Consider the following 26,403-nt stretch of genomic DNA (forward strand, 5'->3'; position numbering starts at 1 on the left):
GGGGCATTTAAGAAGCCCGCCTCAACAGCCTCCTCTGTTGAGGCTCACTTCTTAAATGCCCCCCTCAACAGGTTTCTTTATTTTTGCGCCAAAAATTCATATGTTGTTGAGGCGTACATTAAAAGCCCCCTTCAACAACATTAATTTTTTTTTTCCAAATTCTTTTAAAATATAAAATAGGCGGCAATAACCACAACTAGATATATACTCCATTGAGTATTGAAACCTGTACCCAATCAACACCAAAATAGCAAAGGTATGAATCTGCTTATCTTTGATAAATAAATCATTACATTAACTTCATTTATATTAACCCAACAGAGCAAAGCGTATATATAGTACGTATGTTTACAATTTTTAAACACCTAGCTAGTCTAACAAATTACAACTTATATTAACAACTAAAGACAAAAGGCTAGAGAGCTAATCTAACAAATGTCTCTAATCCAGCCACTTAGGTCCCTTTAGATCATGCATTACAAACCTTAAGTAAGGTCGTGTTGACTTTCTTCCAATCGACTCGATCCCTAGCCTGCAAGTTGCATGGAAGGAAAATATATATGAGTACCAAAGTTTACACTCACGATATTGTCTTTACATTCCATTGAAGCATAAAATTAAAAGATATAGTTGCAGACTATAGAGATAATTAAGTACGTACTTGAGAATACTAATCTTTATATAAATGTATATTTGATTACAAAGTGAGAGTGTACTGACAGCTAATCAGAATACTAATTTGTATTAAACAACTAATCAGAGTGTACTGTTAGGAGAATGTTGTTTTCAGAGATAAGTTCCAACATTAGTTTCTAGTCTAATAAACTACTCTAGATGGATTCTGCACTTAGCTAGCTGAATACAGTAATCCTGCAGACCAATGTCCAATAGTTCGACATCGGATACGTGTACGTGTTCTACTGTTAAGCATGGAAAATGACAGCAATTTCAATGAGATTTATGACCTAAGAGTGCATGTTATAGCATCAGCTGAAAGATTATGTGAATTCATGGAAAATAGGAAAGCGAGGAAGAGAATAGAGTTAATTACATGAAATAGTGGAAGAAAAGAACATATATAAAATATTACCGTTATTGTGCCCCCCACATAACATTTTCATCTATTTTCCTATTTTCCAGGTGGTAAAAAACAATTTTTTTTAAAAAATTAGGTGGTAAAATACAAGTTTTAGTTTTTTAGGTGGTAAAAAACAATTTATCCAAGACAATAACGAGCTAAGTAAATAGATTCCCCACTGTAACAACAATATGTTCTAGCTAGTTCTAATCAGGAAGCTAAAGTGTCCTTACCTTGATGTCTGGATGAGTTAAAATATACACTCCAAGAGATGGATCTAGAGTGAAACCATTAACACCGCTTCCAGTACTCAAAACAAGCTGTAAAAACAACAAAAACTGCCATGTTTTAACCACCTCAATTTAAACAAAGAAATAAATGAGAAAAAGAAAGAAAACAGGAGGAGGCTGCCATATAATTTGATTTCTACAATTTTGCAAATTCAAACAGATAAAACAATTCAACACAATGACGGACCAAGCAAGTACGAAGGAAACAGTTAGCACACAAAATGATAATATTTTTTTTCCTTGCTTTGCTGCTATAGTTTACCAATCTGCTATACTTAGCACCAGAATACGTGGGCATCACCGGCAGTATATCTTGAGATCAGCTGAGGCAACATAACCTCACTCACAATAGACAACATTAATGTCCTAAATCACAGGTTTCGATTAGAAAGAACTAGCTGTTTACTGCAAAGGAAACTTCAACAAACACACAGAATAATTTCCTTCAATAAATGTAAGAGCAAACCCATTTTCTGCACTATAGTTCTCAAGCAGCAGAAAACACTAGCGCTCTGAAATACACAAGTCCAACATGAATACACTTAATCACATCATACAAATAACGATCTGCTTTCTGCAATACGTCCAAAGTTTTAACAAAACCTAGAAAACGGATCGAAGAAGAAACTACTTCGATTTTATCAGATCGAAACAACAGCAACACATCATCATATACCATCCCAAAGAAACCCCTTGACGTCTTTCCACATCATACACCATTCAGACTTCAATACCAGCATTATTAAGGCAGAACCTTGATAAATAATGCTATTCAGGAATATAAATAAGGCAAAATGAAAGAGCACGTTTATACATCACTGCTCAATCTGAACTTATCGAAAAATGGGTTATAGTAGTGTTAAGTTAAACTGAACTTATTGGAATTCAACTGAGAAAAAGTGAAATTCTAAAGAAAAATAAATAAAAATAAAACATGGGATAACATTATTATTGGTGACATTAAGATTTCATTAAATTGTTACATTTAGTTCCTGTGAATATATATTAGTAGGAGTAGTACTGTAGTAATATATAGGTCTCTAGTCTCTAGTAGTATATTAGTAGGAATAGTACTGTAGTAATATTTAGATTTCATTAAATTGTTCATTTGGCCAGAGACACGACTCTGATTTGTAAACAATAGCAAAAGGCTAGACCTTGCAGTATCTCGTCCTCACTCCTCAGCCTATCAAGTCTAAATCAGAAACCTTAAATCAACAAAATAAGGCCAGTGTAAACATATAATTCCATCTAGAAGAAGCATGTTAATTAGAAGATTAAAGAATATCCTTAACCAAACACAAGAATGCAAACATAGAGGCAATTTTGAAGATCTTCACAACCATCGGTGATACCCTCCCCGCCTGAACCAAATAGAAAAAGGACTCAACGACCAGACAACCCATAATAGTATAATACTCAATGTGAGCACGACAAATAGAACAACCTAGTAATGGCTATGAAAGCTGCAACATACATGAATCTCTAAAAAGCAGTAATGGCTATGAAAAGGACTAACTTGAAATTCGGGATTGAAGCCTATACCAATCAACAACAACTTCTGGTCAAATCTGTTCAAAAGAGTAACTTATCATATGTGCCAACTAGAACTTGATGCATTGGAGCAACTATAAGTTCAAACGTGAAAGCAACAAAATATGTATTGCTAGAAACAATAGGCTAGTAAAACACTCAACAGACCACCAAATATATAAGGAACAAACTCGCAATTTGTAACAAAAAGTTAAAACGGACAAAAATAAAAAAAACAAGATAAAACCATGGATTCAAATTTCAAAATGGGCAAGTCGACAAGAAATTCCAAGTTAATATCCAATATTGATCAATGTCACACACACGAACAACAAAAGTCTAATCTCACACAAGTTGACAACTCCACAACCAGGATTACAAAAAACAATCAGATAATCTACATAACGTACCTCAGAGCCATGCTCCATATGGAAGGTCTCTTGTACTCCACCAGGCACTATGATACAACTGTAACCTGAAGCCAGACGAGATTTAAAATTCTTTCTAGTTGCTGGAGATAGACCCAACCATGTCCATATATGCCTCAAAAAAGGAGTGTAGAATATCTAGCCATCAGAAAGAGGTAAGACTAATGATAAGAGAGAAAAATAGGAGGTCAGAAAATTTAGGACTTAGGCATGTAGGACTTACAACAGTACTAGCAAAGACGTTAATTTTCGAGAAAGGAAGAAAAACTGTAAGATCAGCAAGAGAAACAACACCAATTGGCAACACCGAATGAGGCTCATAGCCAAAAACTGCATATAGCAAGGCACATAACTTTAGTTTAGTGCCTTAAAAAGGATAACTGTGTTGCACATGCAATCAACCTCAATCCAGCAATACAGCATACCTAATATCCCGAATGGACCATAACAACCATCTTAAAGTGTACATAAGTGGTTAAGGAACAAAATCAATGAAAAGTCAAAACCTTCTCTTTTCTGTATGAAATCTAATATACTCTAGACTGGTAGGATTACAAAACTTTCCTGGCAGCATCAGTTCTAGTCAATGATCACCTTATTCTGAACATATACAAGCACATAAGTTCATAACCACTAAGAATGACTTTGTTTGTCAACGCGGGTCACGCAAGTGAAATTCATATCCGATAATGATCAATCTCACGCAAACGAACAACAAAACCGCTAACTCGCTGACACAAACTATCAAATACTCATCAGACAGATTAACATCAAAACAACAATCCTAAACCCAAAATAATGGACAAACAAAGTTTGAAATAGAAGATTGAAACAAGTAGAGTAGTTTGAGGAGTGTTACCCAAAGGGAGACGATAGTATCAAGAACCCAACCGAGTTGGCCAATGAAAGTAAGATAAGTCAATCCCACAACTACCATCATCTCATCATACAAAAAAAGCAGTAATAAAAGAAGACCCCATCCACCCAATCCCCATCCCCATCCCCGGCCAGAACAAAAACAAAAAAGAATCAATTATAAACTAACAATTGAACTAGAAAACCACAAATATCAAACCCTAATTTGTAAATTCATCCAATATTGGAACATTAGCCTAAACTTTCTGCATAATCAACTCATTATGCTCAACTAATTGAAGGGAAACTGAATTTTAAGACCAAGCAAAACAAGAATCAATTAAAAGCTCACCTTGACAGATTGCGTCACTGTGTGAAACAGAGTCAACCGAGATAGGGAAGACGACGGTCGGGGGCGACTACTATGGAAGAGGAGGCGAGGAAGGTGGTGGTGGTGGTGGAGGCGCGCGGTGAGGAGCGGTGCGAACTCGCCTGCAGATTGCACTAGAAGCGTACTTGCTTTGTTTGAATATAGAGATTTGAAGGGATTGTTTTATCGGTTTGGCGATGAGAAGCTATGTTTTTATTGTTTTAAATTTCGTGAATATCGGTTGAAGCGAACAAAACAAAGCCCGCCCCTTTAGACTAGTATCTATTGAGGCGGGCAATATAAAGCCCCCTCCAACAAGTTCTATTGAAGCGAACTCTAAAAAAGCCCGCCCCAACCTGTTAGTAAATTTTTTGACCCGTGTTGACTAAGTGGTTGTTGAGGCCCACTTATATATGCCCCCCTCAACAAGGGGGCTACAACAGGGGTTTTTTCCACTAGTGATTGCTTGAAGCTAAAGGAAGATCAGAAGAACGGAACAGTCGTTCCATCTTCAGGTATTTTTGTTATAGACTGTATACTTGCTAATTCAACTTCTTGGGTATTAGATACAGGTTGTGGCTCACACTTATGTTCCAATCCACAGGGACTAAGAAGAAGTAGAAAGTTAAGCAAGGGTGAAGTCGACCTACGAGTGGGAAATGGAGCACGGATTGCTGCATTAGCTGTAGGAACTTACTATTTGTCGTTGCCCTCCGGGCTAGTTTTGGAATTGGAAGAATGTTTCCATGTTCCAAGTCTTACTAAAAACATCATTTCAGTTTCTTGCTTAGATGCTAAGGGATTTTCCTTTTTAATAAAAGACAATAGTTGTTCGTTTTATTTTTAAAGAGATGTTTTATGGATCTGCTAGATTAGTCAATGGACTTTATTTATTAGATCACGACAAACAAGTATATAACATAAATACCAAAAAGGCCAAAAAGGATGATTCAGATCTCACTTATCTGTGGCATTGTCGATTGGGCCATATAAACTTGAAACGCTTAGAAAGACTTCAAAAGGAAGGAATTCTAGAACCATTTGACTTAGAGGATTATGGTAAATGCGAATCATGTTTACTTGGCAAAATGACAAAGCAACCTTTCTCTAAAGTTGGAGAAAGAGCAAATGAACTATTGGGTTTAATCCATACAGATGTATGTGGACCAATGAGTACAAATGCTAGAGGTGGTTTCAGCTACTTTATCACTTTCACTGATGACTTCAGTAGGTATGGTTATGTCTACCTAATGAAGCATAAGTCTGAATCCTTTGACAAATTCAAGGAATTTCAGAGTGAAGTAGAGAATCAATTAGGCAAGAAGATTAAGGCACTGCGGTCTGATAGAGGCGGTGAATATCTGAGCTATGAATTTGATGACCATCTGAAAGAATGTGGAATTCTATCAGAATTGACTCCTCCAGGAACACCACAATGGAACGGTGTGTCGGAACGGAGGAACAGAACCTTGCTAGACATGGTTAGGTCAATGATGGGTCAGGCCAAACTTCCATTAGAATTTTGGGGACATGCACTAAATACAGCTGCACTCACTATAAATAGAGCTCCGTCTAAAGTTGTCGAAAAGACTCCATATGAATTATGGTTTGGAAAGCCTCCAAATGTGTCTTTTTTTAAGATTTGGGGATGTGAAGTATACGTCAAACGATTAATTTCAGAAAAACTTCATCCAAAATCTGACAAATGTATCCTTGTGGGCTATCCAAAGGAAACAAAGGGGTATTACTTCTACAATACATCTGAGAACAAGGTGTTTGTTGCTCGAGATGGTGTCTTTTTGGAGAAAGATCACATTTCCAAAATGACAAGTGGGAGAAAAGTAGACCTCGAAGAAATTCGAGCCGAACAACAAACTCTAGAGAATGCTCAAGATGACATTCAGGATGAAACTCAGAGATCTTTAGAAGAATCTGGTGAGAATCATGGTCAATCTAGAAATGTTACCCCGCGTAGATCGCAAAGATATAGATCTCAACCGGAAAGGTACTTAGGTATTTTGACGAACGAGAGCTATGACGTTCTATTACTTGAAAGTGATGAACCTGCGACTTACAAACAAGCTATGACGAGCCCTAGCTCCAAGCAATGGCAAGAAGCCATGCAATCTGAATTAGACTCCATGTCTGAAAACCAAGTATGGGATTTGGTCGATTTGCCAGATGGCTACCAAGCCATTGGAAGCAAATGGGTTTTCAAACTGAAAAAGGACAAGGATGGGAAACTTGAAGTTTTCAAAGCTAGATTGGTTGCAAAAGGTTACAGGCAAGTCCACGGTGTGGATTACGATGAAACCTTTTCACCAGTTGCAATGCTAAAGTCTATTCGGATAATGTTAGCAATCGCTGCATATTACGATTACGAAATATGGCAGATGGATGTCAAAACTGCTTTCTTAAACGGCGTTTTAACAGAAACTGTGTTTATGACACAGCCTGAAGGTTTTGAGGATCCAAAGAATGCTAAAAAGGTATGCAAGCTAAAGAAGTCAATCTACGGATTGAAGCAGGCATCCAGGAGCTGGAATATACGTTTTGATGAAGCAGTCAGTGACTTTGGTTTCATCAAGAACGCAGACGAATCTTGTGTATACAAGAAGGTCAGTGGGAGCAAAATTGCTTTCCTGGTATTATATGTCGACGACATATTACTTATCGGAAATGACATTCCTATGTTGAACTCTGTCAAGATTTGGCTTGGGAAATGTTTTTCGATGAAAGATCTAGGAGAAGCACAGTACATATTGGGCATCAAGATTTACAGAGATAGATCTAAAAAGATGATTGGACTTAGTCAAAGCACTTATATCAATAAGGTGCTTGATAGGTTCAAGATGGCGGACTCCAAGCAAGCTACCTACCCATGTCTCATGGAATGACTCTAAGCAAGAATCAGTGCCCAAAAACACTTGATGAGCGTAGACGAATGAATGAGATTCCATATGCATCATTGATTGGTTTAATAATGTATGCTATGATATGTACACGCCCGGATGTTGCGTACGCACTCAGTGCTACGAGAAGATACCAGTCAGACCCAGGAGAGGCGCATTGGACTGCTGCCAAGAATATTCTGAAGTACCTGAAAAGGCACAAAGATGACTTCCTGGTCTATGGTGGAGATGATGAATTAATTGTTAGAGGCTATACGGACGCAAGTTTCCAAACCGACAAAGATGATTTCAGATCACAGTCTGGGTTTGTCTTCTGCCTCAACGGAGGAGCAGTAAGCTGGAAAAGTGCTAAGCAAAGCACCATTGCGGATTCTACAACTGAAGCGGAGTACATTGCTGCACATGAAGCAGCAAAGGAAGCTATATGGCTAAGGAAGTTCATAGGTGAGCTTGGTGTAGTCCCCTCCATTAAAGGACCAATAGCCCTGTATTGTGATAATAACGGAGCTATTGCACAGGCAAAGGAGCCTAGACACCACCAGAGAGTCAAGCATGTACTTCGTAGATTTCACCTTCTACGAGAGTTCGTCGAAAGAAAAGAAGTCGAGATAAGCAAAATTGGAACTGATGACAACATATCAGATCCATTGACTAAACCTCTGCCGCAGGCGAAGCACAACTCGCACACTGCAGCTATGGGAATCAAGCATATTGGAGAATGGCTTTGATGTCTCTGTTTAATGTTTTAAAGTTTTAGAGTTTAAATCTTTGTAAAACATTATTGGTTAATCATTCACAATAAATGAAGAGAATTCATTTTTCCATTTAATTTGTGGTTTATTAAATGATGAGTCCCTTCAATTTGACGATATATTCAAGATAGACTGTCAGGACCAGTCCTGTGACTAAGAAATATCTATCAAGTGAACTTGAATGTCAAAGGTTAAAAATGTTCCCTAGTCGGAGTTTTCTATAAAATTGGACGCATAGAAAACGTTAGACGATTAGAATGCAAGATGACTAGTAGTTCTGTTTCTTGAACTATGTGGACATGGCAATGTCATAATCATTTGCATAGATACTTACTTTGTGAAGACTAATATCGGACAAGACCTATGAAACTTTACTGTAAGAGATGAAAATCTGTCATAAGTAAATTTCATTAAAATTATTAGACACTAAATCCTCAATACCTGAGTGATTTGAGATTACTTGTTTGAGAACTGGTTGCTTTGACGTTGACCAACCGTCGCACCGTAAAAGGAGGCTATAAAGGCAACGCTCAGGTAATCACTTATCAAACGAAGTCTAATCTCAAGATCGCAAGATTGGAATTGTCCTCCCATAAATCGGGATGAGATGCTTAAAAGTTGTACAAGGCCACTCGGAGAGCTAGAAACTGTGAAATGCATGGCCGTGCTCGGATGAATCACAGGCTATGATTATCTGTTTATTTGATCAGTTGAACTCTGAAATCGAGAAACACCTCTGGACATAATAAGGATGACAACTCTTACCTTATGTTCAAGAGCAAGCATCGAGCGACAAAGGAATTAGGAAATGCACACTTGTCCCTAAGGACAAGTGGGAGACTGAAGGAAATAATGCCCTTGGTCCAAGTATGCATTCAATCTTAAGTCTAATAAATGCGGTTCAGTATTAATTAACAAGTTAATAATTCAGTGAGATCAAGTGAGCTGAATGCCTAGCTAGAGGCCGCTTCAGTTCAAGTGGAATTAATGATATTAATCCACAGCTTACTCTTGACTGAACCCGTAGGATCACACAAGTAGTACGTAAACGGATCAAGTATTTAATGGCATTAAATACTCCATCTATGGATATTCGGAATCGACGGATCTGGGTTTCAGTGGGAGCTGAGATCGTCACAGGCAAGAAATGAATACTCCGGAAACGATGATATTGCCGGAAACGGAAATATGGATCGTATCGGAAATATAAATATTATCCAAGTCGTAGATGTTGCCGGAAACGGAAACATGGTACGTATCGGAAAATATTATCGGAAAATGGAAATATTGCCAGAATCGGAAATATTGCCGGAAACGGAAATATTGTCAGAATCGGAAATATTATCGGAATCGGAAAATAATTCCGGAAACGGAAATATTAAATATTTGTTCGAAACGGAAATTGATTCCGGAATCGGAAATATTAAATATTGTTCGTATCGGAAATGAATTCCGGAATCGGGAATTTAATCGGAAGCGTATCGTACGAATTAGCATCGGACGAGGCCCGCTAGACGAAGGCCCAGCACGAAGCCAGGCCATCGCCCAGCGAGCCAACACGCACCATCGCATGCCAAGCCTCGACCAGGCCCAGCGCAAGGCCAGGCCCAGCCAAGGCCTGGGGCGCGCGCGCGAGAGCACAGCAGTGGGCCGAGCGCTGTGCGCCTAGCGTGGGCCGCAAGGCTTGCGCGGGTGTACGGTGCTCATGCAATGCTTGTGCGGGAATCCTAAAGCAATCGGGATTCGAAATATGATTAAATCCTAAAACTATTAGATAATGATTATTTAATTAGAGTCCTAGTAGGATTATAATTAAATAAATTAGTATCCTAATAGGATTCCAAAACCCTTTCCATAACTCTATAAATAGGTGCCTAGGGTCACATATTTTAAGAGATTATTCAAGTATTCAAAGTGAGTTTTTGAGAGAAAATTCAGACACATTCCTTGACCAAAAGTGCCGAAAATCTTTAGTACCTTAAGGGCGATTCTAGTTGGTCAATCTTAAGGCGGATCCGGACGTGCTGTGGACTATCTACGGAGGGACGACACTTGGAGTCCTAAAGACTTGTTCTTGTTTGGTTCGGGCGTAGCTAGGGAAGGCACGCAACAAAGAGTATGCATCTAAACTATGCTATATGATTATGTGTAAATAATATGTATTCCTGGCTAAATGGTTTTTCCGCATGATTTATGAATTGTCATATGTATCATAACCTAACAGGAAATGCATGCGGAGTTTTTGAGAATGAAGAGGAACTTGGAAATTGTTTCAAATTTTCATTTGAAACAACTTGAAGCTGTATCAGCACTGAGGCATCGTTCATCTCCATCGCTGCCGGATGATGATTTGGATCCAAGGTATTATGCCATGATGCAAGAATTGGCTGAGATGGTAGTTTCAGTTCAGTCTATGCCAGGAGGTTTGGAGAACATATATTGTGATGGAAAACCTAATGCTATACCTCGAGATGTTAGTCCAAATTAAAAGATCCAAGAAGTTCTTCATGAAATTAATGTCAATGAAATTGCTAACAAGACTGATGTACAGTGTGAAGAACGTTGTTTTGTTGATGCTATCCCTGATCCAGCTCGGCATACCAATGCAACTCTGGAGGTTGCTGTACAGTGTGAAGAACCTCGTATTGTTGATGCTACCACTGATCCAGCTCAGCAGACCAATGAAGGTGCAACTTTACTCTATTTCAGTTTACTATATGTTCAAAACTTAGAAATATCTTAAAAACTTTAACCTTTTCACATTAAATGATAAGAAGTCATTTATTCTACTACAAGCACAACTTTGGAGGTTGATGTACAGCCAAGCTTATCTGAGCAGTCGGTTGTACCTCTTCCAATTGTTGAACCTCTTCCAAGTGTTCAACCTCTTCCAAGTGCTGAAACTGCTCCAAAAGAATTAAAAGTTTACGGTCCTACTGTCGGTTATCATTCCATTATACACTCTTCTTTCACTGATGGCAAGGTTAAAATTGGAATTCCATGTGGTAAGGTTAACACTGAACCATTCCTTGTCGGACATTTCATGCGTTTCTACAAGAGGAACATGAAACGTTTGCCCGAGTTGTATCAAGAAGTTGCTGATTATTGCCTTCTGGATGATCCTGTCGTAGTGAAGGCAAAGTAAGTCTTTTAATTGTTTTATATAATGTAACTTAATTTTGACCAAGTGAAGGGTAATACATTTTCCTAACTTTAAGTACAAAAGGTATAACTTTAACTTAATAAATCTTAACTTTGATTTTTTTTTTAGGGAAACTTTGGTCTGGTTTGATTCCGTACATAAGATTGAAAGAGAGGATATGTTGTCACTTGCTGAAGATCAAGAGATCTATTTGTCTATTATTGAGTGTTGGGCATTAATGATAAATGCAAATGAAATGCAGCATGCCTCACCGCCTTCAAAATTCTGTTTTGGTGTCCGCCAAAGTGTGAGTTTCTTAAATTGTGTAGTAGTTTAGTAAAAGTTAACGTATTTTTAGGAAATATTTGTGTTGTACTAATTTGTTTGTTTTCCCTTGTAGGAAATTTTGGAACTTCTTTGGCAAGATTCAACTAACGAGGCTGCTATGGATCAGCTTCTAAATTGTTGGCAAGAGTGGACTGATATTCACAACAATGGCTTTGACATCACCTGTGTTGATCTGGTCAGTTATTACTTGGCATCACCTCAAAATTAAATTAAGGATTTTAAAGTTAAAGTTAAGGATTATAAAGTTAAAGTTAAGGCATCTGTTGTTAAAGTTTAGGATTCTAAATTTAAAGTCAAGTTTTATGAAGTTAAAGTTTAGGATCTAAAGTTAAAGTTAAGGTTTCTGAAGTTAGAGTTTAGGATAATTGAGTTAAAGTTGAGAATTTTAGAGTTAAAGTTGAGGGTTCTAAAATTCTCAACTTTAACTCAATTATCCTTAACTCTAACTTCAGAAACCTTAACTTTAACTTTACAATCCTAAAATTTAACTTCTAACATTAAATTTTTCTGAAGTTAAATTTTAGGATTCTAAAGTTAAAGTTAAGGTTTCTGAAGTTAAAGTTTAGGATAATTTTGTTAAAGTTGAGGATTTTAGAGTTAAAGTTGAGGGTTCTAAAGTTAAAGTTTAGCATTCTGTTGTTAAAGTTTAGACCCGAAGTTAAAGTTTTGGAGTCTGAAGTTATAATTAAGGTATCTGAACTTAAAGTTAAGATTTTTAAAGTTAAAGTTTAGGCATTTGAAGTTAAAGTTAAGGTATCCAAAGTTAAATTTTAGGATTATGAAGTTAAAGTTTACTTTCACTAGTTTAAGTTTTGTTTTTGTGTATCTATTAACATCACAATATGTTTTGTTTTTGTAGGTTTTTGTTCCTTTTTTTCGAGAACGCCACTTTTTCCTATTTGTGTTGAATTTGAAAACCAAAACGATGCAACACGTGGACAATCTTGTGTATGATGAAGCTCAAATCATTGACTTTGAAAGTTTTTCAACAACTCTGGTAATTACCTCTAGTCAATTTAAGAATGTTGAATTACCGGTTCAACTTTCTTTTTTCTGTTACAAACCAATAAATGTGTTTAATATTGTTTTCAGTGTGATCTCCTGGATACTTTCCTTGATGATAGAGGCAATAATCATGAAGGTGATATTGGAACGTACCCCATGGAGGAGGTTGAGTTTGATTGGAAGACTGCAAAAGGTTCTGACCTTGACTGTGGAATTTATACGATGATTAGTATGTTGACATTTGAAGGAATCAAATGTAGCTGTCCTGATTTGAAAGAGGTTAGAATTTTTCGAATCATAACTTTTAAGTCAAAATTCCTAACTTTTACTGCAATTTGCTTAGCTTTTATTAGCCTTATTTATTTTGGAATTTAAAATGATGTTGATAATGTTATTCTTTTTTTTTTTTCAAACAATACAGCCCCGTGAAAGGATTGTTCTGCGTGCCGAAATATGTGTCACACTTGTGTTATCAGACATGAATGACAAACGGGCAGAAGTTCTCAATAAACTTGCTGATTTCAATTCCAAACGAGTAGAAGTCTATCCAGATGTGGTAACCAGGAGGAAGAAAAAATTGGCAGACGATAAGAAGTTGAAGAAAGAAGCTGCCAAAAAGGAGAAGGAACTTGAAAAGAAAGCAGAGGAGAATGCCAATGAGAACAAGAAACCAGAGGGTAATATTGCAGAGGAGAATGCCAATGAGAACGAGAAACCAGAGGGTAATATGGCAGAGGTGAATAGCAATGTGGCAGATGTGAATGATAATGCGGCAGAGGGCAACAAACAACCGTTTAAGACTTTTACTTCAAGAAAACATCTGAAAAGGAATGTAGCAGATGCATCTGACCCCGAAAATGTAGCACCACCAGAGAAGAAGCAATCTCCTACCAAACGGACGGGAAAGAAACCTGCAGCATGAAATTTTAATATTAGTTTACTAAACTTTTATTACAAGAAGGTTAACTTTAAGTACAATAATCTTAACTTTTACATTTTTACAAAAATATTTCTCTAGAGTATAATGCCTTTTTTGTGTATGTATGGCATATAATATTGGTTTTTGGTGATGTTCAGTAGAACTTAGAAACATGTATTTAAAGTTGTTGATTCTATGGTAAAAGTTAAGAATATTATAATTAAAGTTAGCCCTGTTATTGTTATAGTTAAGATCAACTTTAAGTATAATATTGGTTTTTGGTGATGTTCAGTTTCTGAAGTTAAAGTTCAGGATAATTTTGTTAAAGTTGAGGGTTCTTAAGTTAAAGTTTAGGATTCTATTGTTAAAGTTTAAGCATCTGAAGTTGAAGTTTTGGAGTCTGAAGTTATAATTAAGGTTTCTGAACTTAAAGTTTAAGATTTTAAAGTTAAAGTTTAGGCATTTGAAGTTAAAGTTAAGGAATCCAAAGTTAAAGTTTAGGATTCTGAAACATGTATTTAAAGTTGTTGATTCTATGCTTAAAGTTAAGATTATCATAATTAAAGTTAGCCCTGTTATTGTAATAGTTAAGAAAATTTAATATTAGTTTATCTAACTTTTATTATAAAAAGGGTAACTTTAAGTACAAAACTCTCAACTTTAAGTATAATATTGGTTTTTGGTATATTACTTCAATTCTTCATTGTACGTTAAGTATCCATGTCAGGCCCTCGACACTTCGACATGGTTTCAAACACTTTGAAACTTTATTTTCAACTTAAATCCGAAAAAAATTTCACAATTTAGCTAGGTTAGACACTTGGACACGTATCCAAGTCAGTCCAAGTAACATAGGTTTTGGCGATGTTTAGAAAAAGTTACGTAACATATTAGAAGTTGTTAATTTTATGCTAAAAGTTAAGCAAATATACCTCAACTTTTACTGTATCAAGCCTGACTTTTAATATATAAATCTCAACTTTTACATTTTTGAACAAAAGACAGATTAAAAGATATATACACTTCAGAGAAATATTATACTTCACTAAATTTTAATGCATATATTCAAACTTTCAATGTAAAAACAAACTTTTACTAAGTTCTCAAGTCTAGTCAACTTTAACTTCAGAATCTTAAACTTTAACTTCATAAACCTTAACTTTAACTTTAATAAAAAATTAAATTCTATTTTTGATAAGAAACATTAAAAGAATCAAAATAATCTCAAATTTGGAGTTATTGTTCCAAAGTCTGCTGTTGGAGGCGCTGCAGCTTTTCCCTTCTTCTTTTTGACAAACGGTCCTCGTGGTCTTTTGTTCCTTCCTTTTGTTGTGCAACGTTCAGGATCCAACACCATAGGAGGTTCAGTTGCTGTGTTTGTTGCAGGTTCAGAACTTGTTGCTTGTTGTACACTTGTATCACTTATTGTTGTTGTATGAGTACCTACAAACATTTAACATACTGTATCATAACTTTTACTTATAAAACCCAAACTTTAACATATAAAACCCTAACTTTTACTTATAAAATTGTAACTTTTACATATTTTCCTTTTTAAGAAAATGTGAGTTCCAATCTATTTTTATTTCACACATTATAGTTTTTTTTGTTTAAAGTTGTAGTTCTGTAGGTTAAAGTTATGAAATTTATTCTAAAGTTAAGACAGACTTTCGTCATCTCTAACTTAACTTTAACAGTGAATATCTTTACTTTTACCAAAAAACAATTAACTTTTACCTGCTGGTGCTGAGTTTGTTTCATATGCTGCTGTTGCATTTGTTTCAGGTGCTGCTGTTGCACTTGTTTCAGGTGCTGTTGTTGCACTTGTTTCTTTGGTTGAAGCGTCGTCATTGTTTGAAACATTTAATGACGCTAGAAGTTCATCAACCAGAGACACACTAGCGGCATAACCATCCTCCATAAGGGTTCTTGTCTCCTCATTTGACTGGCTTTTCAAGATAAGGTTGTAGTATTTCCTAGCCATGGTTTGGCGCCAAGGTGTGTACTGGACCTCTTCTGGATTTTTCATTTTCTAATTTGTTCCAAACTGATGACTTGGCAGATTTTGTCCACCTCTTTTTGATATACTGTTCTGGAATCCGATTAACCGAATGAAGGTGCAATATCCTAATGCAGTGGTAGCACAACCATCCTGAAGCTTCAAAGTTTTTACACGTACATGATACTGTTTAGCTCTCGTGGATGTATGTTACTCTCTGTGCAGACCAAGGTTCTTCATCATGGACACAGCATAGAACTCAATATTTTCTGCATTAGTAGTAGCATGTTTTAAAGTTAGGAAAATCAATATTAAAGTTAGCCCTGGTGTACTTAAAGTTATGAAACTTAATTTTTCAGGTTACATAACTTTTAAAACAAAAAACCTAACTTTAACTTCAAAATTCTAAACTTTAACTTCAGATGCCTAAACTTTAACTTCAAAATTTTAAGTTTTAAAACAAAAAACCTAACTTTAACTTTTTACTTAAAGTTATGAAAATATGTATAAAAGTTAGCCCTGGTGAAGTAAAAGTTAATAAACTTTATATTTCAGTTTATCAACTTTTAATAAAAAAAGGCATAACTTTTACAGTAAAAAGACTAACTTTATAATTTTTCAAAAATGGAAACTTTAAATTCTGATATTTACCTTGTTTCCAAATTAATTTTGCTGTTGTTGCAATTGAATATCCAAATTCCTCCTCAAAGTCTCTGAATAGTGATAACGTGTAAACTTCTGATGCATGTTTCAGCAATCCAGATAGTGGTAAAGCCGAGGATGGAACCGATTTACTACAAGAGAATTCAGCATGCTTTTCTGTACTTCTCCAACGCTGTAGTGTACCTTTGAACAATCTATAGAAATCAGTTAAACTTGTTGTTCTGTTTTCTCTAAATCCGATGGCGTGATTAGTGCTTTCACTTGGTTGTGAAGACAAAATTCCAGCTGAAAAGAAGTCTTTGCTTAGCGCAGGGCACCATTTTTCTCTCAAATCGTATACATTTGTAAACCACTCTTCCCCTATCAGCTCATATTGTTGCAGCATTGATCTCCAATTGGTTTGAAATTCAACTACTGTGACACACTTATACAAGCAATAGTTGAATGTCTTCTTAAAAGTTGGATCTCGTTTCAATGCCCCAAATCTGGTAATAGCATTCTGATGCAAATGCCATACACATAATCTGTGTCTTGAATCTGGAAAGACCTGCATATACAACCCAATCTTAAAAGTTGAGATTTTTGAAGTTAAAGTTAAGAATATTGAAGTTAAAGTTAAGAATTTTAAAGTTAAAGTTAAAGTTAAAGTTAAGAATCCTAAAGTTAAAGTTAAGGATTCTAAATTTAAACTTTAGGATTCTAAAATTAAAGTTAAGATTTCTAAATTTAAAGTTAAGGATTCTGAACTTAAAGTTAAAGATTTTGAACTTAAAGTTAAGGACAATGAACTTAAAGTTGAGGAATATGAAGTTAAAGTTAAGGACTCTGAAAAGGATAAATCTTGGATTTTTACCTGATTGATGGCATTATTCATTGCTGCATCTTGATCTGTAAAGATTGATATTGGACTTTTTCCTCCCATTGACTTTTTGAAAGTTTGTAGAAGCCACACAAACGACTCAATCTTTTCATCTCCTATGAATGCACAACCAAACATGCAATTGTTCCAGTGGTTGTTTATTCCAACTATTGGAGCACAAATTAGGTTATACCTGTTTGTTCTATAGGTTGTGTCAAAAACCACTATATCTCCAAAAATTCCATAGTCTTCCATCATCATAGAGTCCCTCCAAAACAAACTCCTCAATTTGCCTTTTTCATCCAATCTAAATCTAAAAAAGAAGTTTGGGTCACCTTCAACCTCTAAATACATTATGTCAGTTACTGCTTGTGCATCACCTCCTTCTATTTGCTTCATTTTTAACCTCGTGCAGTAATTTAGATGGTCTTTCTTCGAGTGTCCTAAATTTTCTTCACCTCCAGCTTCAATTTCCATGTAGTTAAAGGAAGCCGTGGATGACAGACCTGTCAGTTGAGCATAAAAGAATGTAAATAAAATAATAGTTTAGGAAAAATGTTTAACTTTACTCAACTTTTACTTCTTCAGACCCGACTTTTAGTACAAAAAGGCTAACTTTAACTTTTAAAACTTTAATTGTCAATAACTTAACTTTAACACCTTATAGTTAATTTTCTGTGTTAAAGTTGTTGTTATTTAGGTTAAAGTTAAGGAAATTGTTGTCAAAGTTAAAGACAGTCTTCATTCTACTCTAACCTAACTTTTACTTTAAAAAGCTTAACTTTAACTTTTAAAACTTTAATTGTCAATAACTTAACTTTAACACCTTATAGTTAATTTATGTGTTAAAGTTATTGTTATGTAGGTTAAAGTTAAGGAAATTGTTGTCAAAGTTAAAAGACAGTTCTCATTCTACTCTAACCTAACTTTTACTTTAAAAAGCTTAACTTTAACTGAGATGAGTGTGACTTTTATATTTCCAACTTTTTTCATCTTAGAAGGTGATTGCAGTAACAAAAGGATGAGTATCAAAACAATAACTTTTACACAGAACATAAAAGTTTAACTATCAAAATGTAACTATTACCAGATTTTTGCATAGTTTCAATTGCCTCCCTCTTCTCTTCCGTTATTTGCCTTTCAGATCTATGCAAGTAGTGCCATTGACTTCTAGTTAAATCATGGTTGTGCATTATCACGTGATTAACAACCTCATATCTGCCTTCAGAATTCATTTTCACTCTCAAGCAAGCCCTACATTGAGTTCTCGTGATCGAAACTTGCCTTGGTTTTCTCTCTTTTTTGGGCACTACAGGAACAACTGTTTGCACTTTTTTCTTTTTGTTCTTTTCATTGCTTGTTACTCCTGCTGCTGAACAAACATATGTCTTTTCAAGCACGATTCTTGTCCCAACTTTGAATCTCGTGTTTCCTTTCCTTATGGAAAACCCAACCTCACTAGCATGTTTTTCGTAGAAACCTAGAAGTTCCTCCACTGTTTCGGCAGTGTATCCCATCAGTGTTCTAACAATATCTTGATCCGGTTATGTTATTGCAATTACTAAAAATCAGCAGAAATTTTTATTATTATACCCTAAATTTTACGCATAATACTATAACTTTTATTAAAACAAGGCCAACATTTACTAAAACAAGTTTAACTTCTATGCATAGAACTTTAACTTTTACTAAAACAAGGCTAACTTTTACTAAAACAAGCTAACTTTTACGCATAAAACTATAACTTTATTACAATAAGGGTTACTTTTACTAAAATAAGTCTAACTTTTATGGATAAAACTATAACTTTTACTAAAACAAGTCTTATATCTATTTAAACAAGGCTAACTTTTATGCATCAAACTATAACTTTTATGCATAAAACCACAACTGTAAATTCTTTATTAAAATCATGTTAAAAATCTAAGCAAATATTCTAAACTTTACATTTTACATACTTAACTTTTACTCTGAAAAACTCAACTTTAACTTTGAAATCTGTAACTTTTTCAAACACCTATTTTTCAGCCAAACCAACACATTTACATAACTTTTACAGGAATATCTCTAACTTTTTCATTCATAACTATAACTTTAACTTTGAACGTATAAACTATAACTTTTATGCATATCTATAACTTTACATTTCAATACTTAACTTTTACTCTGAAAACCTCAACTTTAACTTTGATATCTGTAACTTTTTCAAACACCTATTTTTCAGCCAAACAAACACATTTACATAACTTTTACAGGAATATCTCTAACTTTTTCATTCATAACTATAACTTTAACTTTGAACGTATAAACTATAACTTTTATGCATAACTATAACTTTACATTTCACTTACTTAACTTTTACTCTGAATACCTCAACTTTAACTTTGATATCTGTAACTTTTTCAAACACCAATACTTCAGCCAAACCAACACATTTACCTAACTTTAACAGGAATATCCCTAACCTTTACATTTATAACCATAACTTTAACTTCAAACATATAATTAATTATTCATACCTTCAGAATCAGAAATAATATGTTGTTCTTCAGCTTCCATTGCCTCCTCTTCTTCACGTTCCTGTGCCAAAGCATTGTTTTCGATGCAATTGTTGAGAACGTCCTCCATTGTTGCATCTTGAATATCAGGTTCAACAGGAACTTGAATTCTTTGAGTGGATTGAATCACACTCCTAATTAGGTTTCCATTAGATATTGATTTCACAATTTCGATCTCGATTTCGATTGCGTTCTTCTTCCTTCTCTTCAGTTTGGATTTCAATGTCGATCGTTTTTTATCTCGATTTCGATTGCGTTCCTCTTCTTCAGTTTTGATTTCAATGTCGATCGTTGTTGTTCTTTCTCTCTCCTATTTCTGCGTCCTTCTTCCTTCTTCCTTCCTTCTCTTTCTGCGATTTTGCTGCGCGTTTTCTCTCTCCTTTTCTGCGATTTTGCTGGCTGCGCGTTTTCTCTCTCCTCTTTCTTTCTTTCTTTGCGTGATTTTTTCTTTCTTTCTTTGCGTGATTTTTGTGCGCGTTTTTGTTTATTTCGTTCACACGTGTGACAACTTGGTGCACATTAATATTAATGTGCACCTGTTGCACACAAGACCTTTTGATTTTGAAATACCCAAAAAGGAAAACGTAAAAAACAAAAAGAGACGGAGGGAGTATTATTTTTTGTGCCATCTTTTAATTTTAATGTCAAATTTTTTCAACTCATTAAATATCTTTGCAATTTCCCAAGTATGTTAAGTTAGCAATCTTTGTGCTTTCCATTATTGGTTCATTTTGATAAATAAAACAATCTTATTGGTTGTTGTAATGATTAGTGGATTGAGGTTTTACTTGAGTTTTTGTTTTTAATAAAAAAGAAAAAGAATCTTTATTATACATTAATAAACGTGCAAAAGTCAAAACGTAACAAATAAAAAGAAACGGAGGGAGTAGTATTTAGGCGCGGGCGATGGTCACTGATTATTTCGTAAATAACAATAATTATCATATTTTTTAAATGAAATTTTGTTTTAGTTTTTTTCATAAGATAATTTTTCTATTTTTTATTAATATTAATTTTGTATAGATAACATGTAAAATATTATAGCTCAATTGGTTGATGGTCAGGTGTTAAAAGCTGAGGTAGCGGGTTCGAATCTTATGCAAACCATATAAATCAAAGTCTAATATAGAATGAATTTGTGGATTGAGAGAGTGTGTCATATGGCATGTAATCATTTGGAGAAACACGGAATGTGTGGTAAGAAAAATCAATCATCATCAATCATCTATACCTAGTATTTAAAAAGCAAAACCACATTTGATTAGATGACACGTGTTATCCATTGTTTGCTCCATCAATTTGGTTTTTTAATTTTATTTTTTCTTTGTTGTTTGATATATTATGCAACTCCAACCGCCTCCCTCATACAACATCAATTCACCAATCTCTTAATTCTGCATCTTCCACACCATCTTCCCGATTAACACTCAATATTAATACACTATTTAATTTACATATATTTTTTCAACCTTCAAAATTTACCTCTATTTAAATCATATATCCTCTCTAAAATCACAAGCTCGATAAAATTAGAACTTAAAAAAATACATTAAATAACCACTATACAACCGCCCGTTCTTTGAACGGGCTCAAAAGCTAGTTACTATATAATAAAAGACACACCAAAAATGACACATGTCATGTCCTGGTGTGTCCTTAGATTTTTTTTAAAAAATAAAATTTTAATTAAAGAATCTTTTTAAATTTCTTGATTTTTGTCTTATTTTTTTTTCTAAAATTACAATTTCATATGTATTATGGCAAGAATAATAACATAATATATTAATACTAATTTGAAAAATATATGTCAGGAATGAAAAAATCACAATTTTTATGATATTATTGTTTTTATAATATACGTAGTAAGTTGCTTCTCCGTAATAGCAAGATAGTATTTTGATTTTGTAAACCTTTTTCAAAAAAATTAATTATACTCTTAGCCTACATGCAATAATTTTACAAAAATAATGTGTAATTATATGTCAATACCCATACAAGCATTTTTTTATTATTATTTTCTTCCATTTTATGTAGCGGGTATGGGTATGGTTACAGTTATGGATATCATTTAGCAAAAGGTCTTGGGTGCAACAGGTGCACATTAATATTAATGTGCACCAAGCTCTCACACGTGCGAATTAATGAGGCTTTTCCAAACAATGAAAGAAAAGTCACGCAAAACAAGAGGAGAGAAGAAAAAAAAAATCGCAGAAAGAGGAGAGAAGGAAAAAAACGCAGAAAGAGGAGAGAGAAAGAACATACACGAGAGAAATAGAAATTGAAACGCAGAAAGAGGGGAGAGAAACAACCAAGACAAGAGAAATCAAAATTGTGAAATTGCGAGAGATCAAAATTGTGAAATCGTGAGAAATCGAAATCTCTGAAATCGCGAGAGATCAAAATTGTGACAGATCGAAATCTCTGAATTCTCAATAAAATATAAAATGGAAAACCTAATTCAAAGTGTGATTCAATCAACTCAAATAATTCAAGTTCCGGTTGAACCTGATATTCAAGATGCAACAATGGAAGAAGTTCTCAACAATTGCATAGAAAACAATGCTTTGGCAGAGAAACGTGAAGAAGAAGAGTCAACTAACGACATCGAAGCTGAAGAACAACAAATTATTTCTGATTCTGAAGGTATGAATAATTATGCGTTGGAAAAATTAATTATATGTTCGAAGTTAAAGTTATAGTTATGAATGTAAAAGTTAGAGATATTCCTGCAAAAGTTATGTAAATGTGTTGGTTAGGCTGTAATATTGGTGTTTGAAAAAGTTACAGATGTCAAAGTTAAAGTTGAGGTTTTTAGAGTAAAAGTTAAGTATGTGAAATGTAAAGTTTAGAATATTTGCATAGATTTTTAACATGATATTATTAGAGAATTTACAGTTGTGGTTTTATGCGTAAAAGTTATAGTTTGATGCGTAAAAGTTAGCCTTGTTTTAATAGAGATAAGCCTTGTTTTAGTAAAAGTTATAGTTTTGCACAGGAGCAGTAAATAAGGACGTTACCCCCCTAATCCCCGTAAAAGTTAGCCTTATTTTAGTAAAATTTGTAGTTTTATGCGTAGAAGTTAGACTTGTTTTAGTAAAAGTTGGCCTTGTTTTAGTAAAGGATAAAGTTTTATGCGTAAAAGTTGTGGTTTTATGCGTAAAAGTTGTGGTTTTATGCGTAAAAGTTGTGGTTTTATGCGTAAAATTTATAGTTTGATGCGTAAAAATTCACCTTGTTTTAATAGAGATAAGCCTTATTTTAGTAAAAGTTACAGTTTTATGCGTAAAAGTTAGGCTTGTTTTAGTAAAAGTTAGCCTTGTTTTAGTAAAAATTATAGTTCTATGCGTAGAAGTTAGACTTGTTTTAGTAAAAGTTGGTCTTGTTTTAGTAAAAGTTATAGTATTATGCGTAAAAGTTAGGGTTTTATGATTAAAATTTCTGCTGATTTTTAATAATTGCAATGATATTGTTGGAACGTTGATGGGTTACACTGGAGAAACAGTGGAGGAAGTTCTAGGTTTCTACCAAAAACATGCTAGTGCAATTGGATTTTCCATAAGGAAAGGAAACATGAGATTCAAAGTTGGGACAAGAATCGTGCTTGAAAAGACATTTCTTTGTTCAACAGCAGGAGTAACAAACAATGGAAAGAACAAAAAGAAAAAGTGGAAACAATTGTTCCTGTTGTGCCCAAAAAGAAGAGAAAACCAAGGCAAGTTCCAATCACAGGAACTAGATGTAGGGCATGCTTGAGGGTGAAAATGAATTCTGAAGGAAGATATGGGTTGTTAATCACGTGATAATTCACAACCATGAGTTAACTAGAAGTCAATGGCACTACTTGCATAGATCTGAAAGGCAAATAACGGAAGAGAAGGGGGAGGCAATTGAAACTATGCAAAAATCTGGTAAAAGTTACATTCTGATAGTTAAACTTACAGTTTTAGTAGTAAAAATGTTATTCTATGTAAAAGTTATTGTTTTGATACTCATGCTTGTGTTATTGCAATCACCTTTCAACATGAAAAAAGTTGGAAATATAAAAGTCACATTCATCTCAGTTAAAGTTAAGCTTTTTAAAGTAAAAGTTAGGTTAGAGATGAATGAAGACAGTCTTTAACTTTGACAACAATTTCCTTAACTTTAACCTACATAACTACCACTTTAACACAGAAAACTACAAGGTGTGAAATAAAACAAATTGCCTTACAGACATTAGCTGAAGAAAGGTAAAAACGTAAAAGTTAGACTTTATCAGTTAAAGTTAAGTTATTAACAATTAAAGTCAGATTTGAGATGAGGAATTTTGTCTTAACTTTAGAACATTTTCCATTACGTTGACATAAAGAACTAAAACTTTAAAAGTAAAAAGTTAAAGTTAGCCTTTTGTACTAAAAGTCAGGCCTGAAGAAGTAAAAGTTGAGTAAAGTTAAATAAAACCTTTTGCCTAAACTTTTATTTTATTTACATTCTTTTATGCACAACTGACAGGTCTGTCATCCACGGCTTCCTTTAACTACATGGAAATTGAAGCTGGAGGTGAAGAAAATTTAGGACAATCGAAGAAAGACCATCTAAATTACTGCACGAGGTTAAAAATGAAGCAAATAGAAGGAGGTGATGCACAAGCAGTAACTGACATAATGTATTTAGAGGTTGAAGGTGACCCAAACTTCTTTTTTAGATTTATATTGGATGAAAAAGGCAAATTGAGGAGTTTGTTTTGGAGGGACTCTATGATGATGGAAGACTATGGAATTTTTGGAGATATAGTGGTTTTTGACACAACCTATAGAACAAACAGGTATAACCTAATTTGTGCTCCAATAGTTGGAATAAACAACCACTGGAACAATTGCATGTTTGGTTGTGCATTCATAGGAGATGAAAAGATTGAGTCGTTTGTGTGGCTTCTACAAACTTTCAAAAAGTCAATGGGGGGAAAAAGTCAAATATCAATCTTTACAGATCAGGATGCAACAATGAACAATGCCACCAGTCAGGTAAAAATCCAAGATTTATTCTGAAAGTTGTAGTTTTATGTGCTAAAGTTATAATGTAATTACCGAAAGTTAGTTAAACTGGTAAAGACCTTTTCTTAATTTTTATAACACTGTAATAAGTTTTATATTGATATTTCTAACTATTAACTTGAGGGGAACCTGAAATGCTAAAGTTATGCAGTTTTGAGTAAAAAAAGTTAAAGTTTTCCTTTTTGTATTAAAAGTCAGAATTGATGTAGTAAAAGTTAGAAAAACTTGAATATAACATTTTACTTAAGATTGGGTTGTATATGCAGGTCTTTCCGGATGCAAGACACATATTATGTGTATGGCATTTGCATCAGAATGCTATTACAAGATTTGGGGCATTGAAACGAGATCCAACTTTTAAGAAGACATTCAACTATTGCTTGTATAAGTGTGTCACAGTAGTTGAATGTGAAACCAATTGGAGATCAATGCTGCAAGCATATGAGCTGATAGGGGATGAATGGTTTACAAATGTATAGGATTTGAGAGAAAAATGGTGCCCTGCCCTAAGCAAAGACTTCTTTTCAGCTGGGATTTTATCTTCACAACGAAGTGAAAGCACTAATCACGTCATCGGATTTAGAGCAAACAGAACAACAAGTTTAACTGATTTCTATAGATTGTTCAAAGGAACAATACAACGTTGGAGAAGTAGAAAAAAGCAAGCTGAATTCTCTTGTAGTAAATCAGTTGCATCCTCGGCTTTACCACTATCTGGATTGCTAAAACATGCATCAGAAGTTTACACGTTGTCACTATTCAGAGACTTTGAGGAGGAATTTGGATATTCGATTGCAACAACAACAAAATTAATTTGGATACAAGGTAAATATCAGAAGTTAAAGTTTCCATTTTTGAAAAATTATAAAGTTAGTCTTTTTGTTGTAAAAGTTAGGCCTTTTGTATTAAAAGTTAGGTAAACTGAAATATAAAGTTTCTTAACTTTTACTTCACCAGGGCTAAAATTTTATACATATTTTCCTAACTTTCCACCTTACTGAATATCTGAAGATAAAGTTAACATTTTAGGGCAAAAATGTTAAAGTTAGGTTTTTTGTTTTAAAAGTTATGTAACCTGAAAATTTAAGTTTCTTAACTTTAAGTACACCAGGGCTAAATTTTATATTGATTTTCCTAACTTTACAATTTACTACTACTAATGCAGGTAATACTCAGTTTTATGTTGTGTCCATTGATGAAGAACCTTGGTCTGCACAGAGAGTAACATACATCCACGAGAGCCAGACAGTATCATGTACGTGTAAAAACTTTGAAGCTTCGGGATGGTTGTGCTACCACTGCATTAGGATATTTCACCTTCATTCGGTTAACCGGATTCCAGAATAGTACATAAAAAAGAGGTGGACAAAATCTGCCAAGTCATCGGTTTGGAACAAATTAGAAAATGAAAATCCAGAAGAGGTCCAGTACACACCTTGGCGCCAAACCATGGCTAGGAAATACTACAACCTTATCTTGAAAATCCAGTCAAATGAGGAGACAAGAACCCTTATAGAGGATGGTTATGCCGCTAGTGTGTCTCTGGTTGATGAACTTCTAGCATCATTGAATCTTTCAAATACTGAAGATGCTTCAACCACACAAACAAGTGCAACAGCAACACCTGAAACAGGCACATCACGAGCATAAAAAACAAAT

General features: G+C 34.4%; 2 protein-coding genes and 1 long non-coding RNA gene across 3 annotated transcripts; 1 reads left to right on the plus strand and 2 right to left on the minus strand.

Moving 5' to 3' along the window:
* Window positions 1-289: 289 nt before the first annotated feature.
* LOC130470424 (uncharacterized) lies at window positions 290-5,009 on the minus strand. Its single transcript, XR_008930716.1, has 3 exons — window positions 4,537-5,009; window positions 1,312-1,398; window positions 290-527 (listed from the first exon to the last, which is right to left on the minus strand). It is a non-coding gene; the product is annotated as an uncharacterized lncRNA (long non-coding RNA).
* A 10,832-nt stretch (window positions 5,010-15,841) lies between these two features.
* LOC110799384 (protein FAR1-RELATED SEQUENCE 5-like) lies at window positions 15,842-18,670 on the minus strand. The gene is made up of 4 exons (XM_056839338.1): window positions 18,241-18,670; window positions 17,148-17,617; window positions 16,283-16,841; window positions 15,842-15,900 (listed from the first exon to the last, which is right to left on the minus strand). Exons 1-4 carry the CDS (start codon window positions 18,668-18,670, stop codon window positions 15,842-15,844), a joined length of 1,518 nt encoding a protein of 505 aa, XP_056695316.1.
* A 3,485-nt stretch (window positions 18,671-22,155) lies between these two features.
* Window positions 22,156-26,394, plus strand: LOC130469833 (protein FAR-RED IMPAIRED RESPONSE 1-like). The gene is made up of 7 exons (XM_056839339.1): window positions 22,156-22,354; window positions 23,214-23,423; window positions 24,203-24,714; window positions 25,011-25,142; window positions 25,224-25,569; window positions 25,910-25,992; window positions 26,092-26,394. The coding sequence occupies exons 1-7, from the start codon at window positions 22,156-22,158 to the stop codon at window positions 26,392-26,394; spliced, it is 1,785 nt and encodes a 594-aa protein (XP_056695317.1).
* Window positions 26,395-26,403: the final 9 nt, after the last annotated feature.

Source organism: Spinacia oleracea, chromosome 3 (assembly GCF_020520425.1).
Source record: "Spinacia oleracea cultivar Varoflay chromosome 3, BTI_SOV_V1, whole genome shotgun sequence".
NCBI classification, from domain to species: domain Eukaryota; kingdom Viridiplantae; phylum Streptophyta; class Magnoliopsida; order Caryophyllales; family Amaranthaceae; genus Spinacia; species Spinacia oleracea.

Excerpts from the sequence above, each read along its gene's own strand:
- LOC110799384 (XM_056839338.1), bottom strand. The coding sequence starts at position 18,670 with ATGGGATACACTGCCGAAACAGTGGAGGAACTTCTAGGTTTCTACGAA. Across the intron at positions 17,618-18,240 it reads TGAAACTATGCAAAAATCTG|CTGGAGGTGAAGAAAATTTA; the intron begins GTAATAGTTACA and ends TGGAAATTGAAG. Across the intron at positions 16,842-17,147 it reads TGAATAATGCCATCAATCAG|GTCTTTCCAGATTCAAGACA; the intron begins GTAAAAATCCAA and ends TTGTATATGCAG.
- LOC130469833 (XM_056839339.1), top strand. The coding sequence starts at position 22,156 with ATGGAAAACCTAATTCAAAGTGTGATTCAATCAACTCAAATAATTCAA. Across the intron at positions 23,424-24,202 it reads AAAAAGAAGAGAAAACCAAG|GTCTGTCATCCACGGCTTCC; the intron begins GCAAGTTCCAAT and ends CACAACTGACAG. Across the intron at positions 24,715-25,010 it reads TGAACAATGCCACCAGTCAG|GTCTTTCCGGATGCAAGACA; the intron begins GTAAAAATCCAA and ends TTGTATATGCAG.